This window comes from Stegastes partitus, unplaced genomic scaffold (genome assembly GCF_000690725.1).
Source record: "Stegastes partitus isolate 25-593 unplaced genomic scaffold, Stegastes_partitus-1.0.2 Scaffold802, whole genome shotgun sequence".
Classification (NCBI taxonomy): domain Eukaryota; kingdom Metazoa; phylum Chordata; class Actinopteri; family Pomacentridae; genus Stegastes; species Stegastes partitus.
The window spans coordinates 229197-234165 of NW_007578533.1; the positions used below are offsets into that span (position 1 = coordinate 229197).

Here is a 4969-nt window from a genome sequence, read left to right on the forward strand (position 1 = left end):
GAAGGTCCCGTGATTGGCCCCAATCTTGTGTCAAGTTCAGGAGGTTCCTGGTAATATTATCATAAAGTGGTTGATTGAGTGTTTCTTAGACCTAATTTATTTAGACTAACAAAAAGAAGCAACCCACCAGACACAAGTTAAAGTAGATTTAGTCAACAGTTGGCACTCATAGGAAGCCTCCATAGCATCACAACAGGTATTCAGCAGCTCAGTTTAGCCAGGCACTGTTATTGACAGAATCAGTTCAAAGATAAAGAAAATAGAGATGAGCTAAGAAAACATTTAATAGAAAAACGGACTGACGATGTTTTCACCAGTCGTTAAAAATACTTGCTTAATGAGCTGGTTTACTGTCCTTGCTGCTCTTGCTACGGTTGGTAGAATGACGCCAAACGTTTGCCAAGACTCGATCCTCAGGCGTCACAGCGCTGAAGTCCATCTTCTTTAACTGAGGGACGGCAGAGATCACATGATTCCTAAACACACACAAACACACACGTGCTGGTTAGCTCTGAATCTGGACACATTTTGTGTGCTTTCATATAATGAATTCACACTGAATGTTATATAAGGTGATGTCTATCGGCCTATGCAAAGCAGACCTTGTCTGTTCTTTTCCTATTATTCTGCCTAAACTATGGTATGAAATGAGATGAAAATTGAATCCAGAAGGTGAATGCCTGTGATATTTAACCAATGAAGGGTGACCTTTCTATCTGTCTGTATCTGTTGATGTTATTCAGGATATCAGCGGCAATATGGCCTTCAGCCTGTTAAAGATGCTTATAAAGGGAAGTAATTAAGTACATTAGTATTTACAAGTACTATGCTTAGAGGCAGATTTCAGGTATTGTTCTTTTCTCGAGTATTTCCAGGTTAAACTACAAGTTCTTTTCCATTTCAGAAGGAAATATTCTCTCTACTCCACTACATTTATTTTACAGTTCTGTTTGCTTGTTTAGTTGTGTCAGATTAAACCTGTGGTTCCCAGACTTTGTGGAGTTACACCTTATATAAATGCAGTCTGCGGTTACTCGTCACATTTCAGATGTCTGTGAGTGATTAGCAGTTAGACAGAAGAGATATTTGTCCTGTAAAATTGTCACATAGTTTCATTGATTTACCTGTTCAAGGACTAAGAAGTCTTAAATATTTCACAATAAAGCAAAAAAGAAAAAACTGTAAGAAGCATACATTTGTGAAGCAGAACTTTTCTTCAGCTTTTCTTCTTTCCTTCCACATTAATTATCTCATGCTCGGCCTTGGAGACGTCCAGTTTTGAACCGATGAGCAACTTACATGTAAAGTAGTTAAAAGTAGCTCCACTGATCAGCCACAAATGTAAAATACTTGTGACTCTTTGATGCATCATTATAGAGACACGTGTCGCTGACCAGCACTATGTATCAGCAACAGCCTAATAAGGCCATTTACTGCATCAGTCACACGATCAAACATCTGTACTTGTATTCGAGTAAAAGTCAGAATGTAGTATTTGTACTTTACATTCCTACATTATATGTCAGGGAAAAAACACACACTACACCCCATGCAAAAGCTCAGAAAAGCTCAATTTCATACAAATATGATGTGACCATCTTTATGATCGCTCCATAACTCCAGACTTCTATCACTGAAGTAGCTCAGCTCTGACCTTCAGAAACCTCCATGTGTACGACTACCGTGCTAGATGACCGAGGGTGTCTATCAGATTCTATTCTGCATATAAGATCCAAGCATAATGTCGATGTAGGCCAGGCTCAAGGACAGTTGTTGAAAGGTAAAGAAAAGGAGGTCGCCACCTGTAGCCTTTGCAGTTTTCTATGGCATTTCCGTGTAGCGTGATGGTGTGCAGATGCTGCAGCTGCACCAGCTTGTCGACCTCCGACAGTTGTCCGATTTGGTTGCCGTGAAGGTACAACACACGCAGTTCTTGCAGCTCGCACAGAACCTGGAACACAGAGAAGATTTAAATTTAAAACCAATAACATGTGGATCTGTAAATAGTACCAGCAGGTCTGAGCTGATCTCCAGTTTAAAACAGCAAAAGTCCAACAACATTCAAAGGTTAATTTGCAAAGAACTTGAAATTACAGTAAGTAAAAGTAAAATGTATTTATATAGCAACTTTCACAGATGTACAGCACTTTGTAATCTTGTAATGATAACAAAACAAGGATAAAAGCAAAAACAATAATGATAAAGGCAATAAATTGTTAAAACAGGGGAGCAACAGCAAAAACGCAGTGCATTAAAAACAATAAAATAAAATAAAATAAAATAAAATAAAGCAGCTACAGGTCAACCATAAGCCTAAATGTTTTCAGATGCCTCATAAAAGTTTCACAGAAGTTGATGATCTCAGCTGGAGCATTCCACAATTTTGGTGCGAGAGTTTGAGAAGCAGTCATTTTAAAGAAAAACTTCAATTAAACACTAATCTATGTATTGTATTATACATACAGATAAACAAATGTGCATTTCAATAACGTTGGCAATGGCAACATCAGTAATGAATAAGCAGAATTTGCATGTGATTAAGAGAAAAATAGAAGGAAAGAATAAACAAAGAAACAGAAGAAGCAAATACAGAAAAGCCATGAGAGACGAAGGAGCGAAGCCTCACAGGGGTTATGTGTATGAGTTTGTTGAAGGACAAGTCCAGCCAGGCGAGCTTCAGCGGTTGAGCCAGAAAGTGGCTGAGTGTGTCCTGGAGGCCATCAAGGTCGGTGACATTGTTGTAACTGAGACGCAAAGAGCGACTCAGGTACTTGTTGTCGGCGGTGGTGTTTAAAGGGCGCAGGCCACTTCGGGGTAACTCAAGCAGCGCATCTGAAGCACAAATGAAACAATCAGAGTCAATACGGCACGAGTTTGAATATCTGAATTTAGATATCTGCTGCTGAAAGCTATCAGTCAGGCTGCTCAGGTGGTACACTGCAGTCAATACGCCTTCTAATCAAACTACATACATATATACATAGCATAGAGAAATGAACAATCTGTTTAAGCTCTTTGGCTCTATATCTACTATCAAATGCGTTTTCACTTTATTTTTGAGTGCCCTATTCATTACCACATTGTGCGAGCTTTATGATGGCACACGGACAATTCAGCAGGCATTTGTTAGCATTTGCAGGACTTGATATGTGAAAACTTGTCAAGTTTTCATTAACTAGTAGCACAGACGTACTCAGAATAACACCACGGAAAGGTCAGCTGCTGTCAAGCTAACAAACTGCAGAAACACGATACTACCTGCAACACACTGCATAGCTTTACATGACAGGTCCACTGGAGGGCCGTACATGCTGAGGCCTGAAGGTAGCAGCAGCAGGTGGGTTTCAGATTGTTGCAGCAACAGATAACTGAACTTCCACTGATTATTTTCAGCATAACAAACATAAATACATGAATGCAAAAAAAAAACTAAAATCTTGGACACAAACTGTTTCCTAGTGATGAAATTCCAAAATAGAATTACTCACTATTTTAAATAATAAATAGAACAGAACACACAACTGCTTTACATATGATTTTAAATATTATGATGAGTTCAAATAATATTTATTTACAGCTACAAATGTATGCAAAGGTTGGGACTCTTTGCAGATTCCTTCAACGTGTGAGGGAGTGTCTGGCTGTCTTACTCCTAATCATCAATGATGGCTAAAGAACGGTTAAAGAACAATTCTTTGTCACAAAAAACAATCATGTATTTTGGCTCTTTCATGTATGCAGCATGTTTAAAATGGCCCACCACCGAAACATGTACTAAGAATTGTGTTATTTCACTGTGATTGACACTTGCAAGCTTTTTTTATTTATTAATTTATTTTAACATTAATCTTCTAAAAGAGGAAAATTGCTTGAATCTGGTGCTAAGACATGTATGTAGACGGTAGTTTAGTGTTGTTTGTCCTATATGCAGCTTACACTAGTGAGAAACTTGAAACCTCCAGTGTACATTTACTGGTAGTGGACTTCTGTGTGAAGTACAACACATGTTGGGGTTAGCACTAAAAAAAATGTGTTTGTGATTTTAAAGATTTGTAATAGATTTGTTCTATTGACAAGTTTAAAAATGTCTGAAGCAGCCCTATCTTTAAAATGACATCATTATACAACTAAACTGTATTCTTCATTATGTTTGGGGGAGAAGCAGATATTTTGTTGTGTTTTTATCTGACGTATCACCAAACGGGGCTGCTCGGTGTCTCGGTGGTTAGCACTGTTAGCACCTCGCAGCTAGAAGGTCGCTGGTTCGCGTCCCAGTGAGGATCTTTCTGCGTGTAGTTTGCATGTTCTCCCCGTGCAGCGTGGGTTCTCTCTGGGTTCTCAGGCTTCCTCCCACACAGTCCAAAAATACGTTGAGGTTAATTGGGATAGGCTCCAGCCCCCCACGACCCTAGTGAAGATTAAGCGATGTATAGATAATGGATGGATGGTATCACCAATACGTTTCAAATCACCACATAGTTGCCAGTAATTTTATTCCTTAAATGTCCCTCTTCCAGCCAACCAATCATATATCAGATGAGGACAGATTGGTTACCTTTTAGTGAAAAGGTCATATTTGAACCCAAACTATTTTTCCAAGTAACGATGGTGTCTTTACTTAACTAAGCTTTTGATGTGTCGTCACAATCGTAAAAGTAATCACCACAATGTGTTATTTTTCTAAATGTAATTACACAGTTTTGGTGGCTAAATCCAACAACAATCCAAGTGAAAATGAATCTTACTTCTCAGTATAATCGTCCCACATGGGGACCAAGTTTCCAAACTGACTCCATGACGTTTGCAGCCAGAATGAAAGCTCCAGAGTGCATTCTTTCCTCTGTCCATGCAGTCTTTCCTGTGCCTCTGGCTGTCAATATCCACATACTTAGAAGTTAACTAAGTGTTCTTCCCATCAAATTATCCTTTTTGTTTATCTCTAAACTCTCCATGTTTGGCGATTGAAGCC

General features: G+C 38.8%; 1 protein-coding gene across 1 annotated transcript; it reads right to left on the reverse strand.

Moving 5' to 3' along the window:
* Positions 1-274: 274 nt before the first annotated feature.
* Positions 275-3310, reverse strand: LOC103365005 (leucine-rich repeat-containing protein 51-like). The gene is made up of 4 exons (XM_008292326.1): positions 3259-3310; positions 2627-2832; positions 1803-1951; positions 275-476 (listed from the first exon to the last, which is right to left on the reverse strand). Exons 1-4 carry the CDS (start codon positions 3308-3310, stop codon positions 335-337), a joined length of 549 nt encoding a protein of 182 aa, XP_008290548.1. The 3' UTR covers positions 275-334.
* Between the last annotated feature and the right edge of the window lie 1659 nt (positions 3311-4969).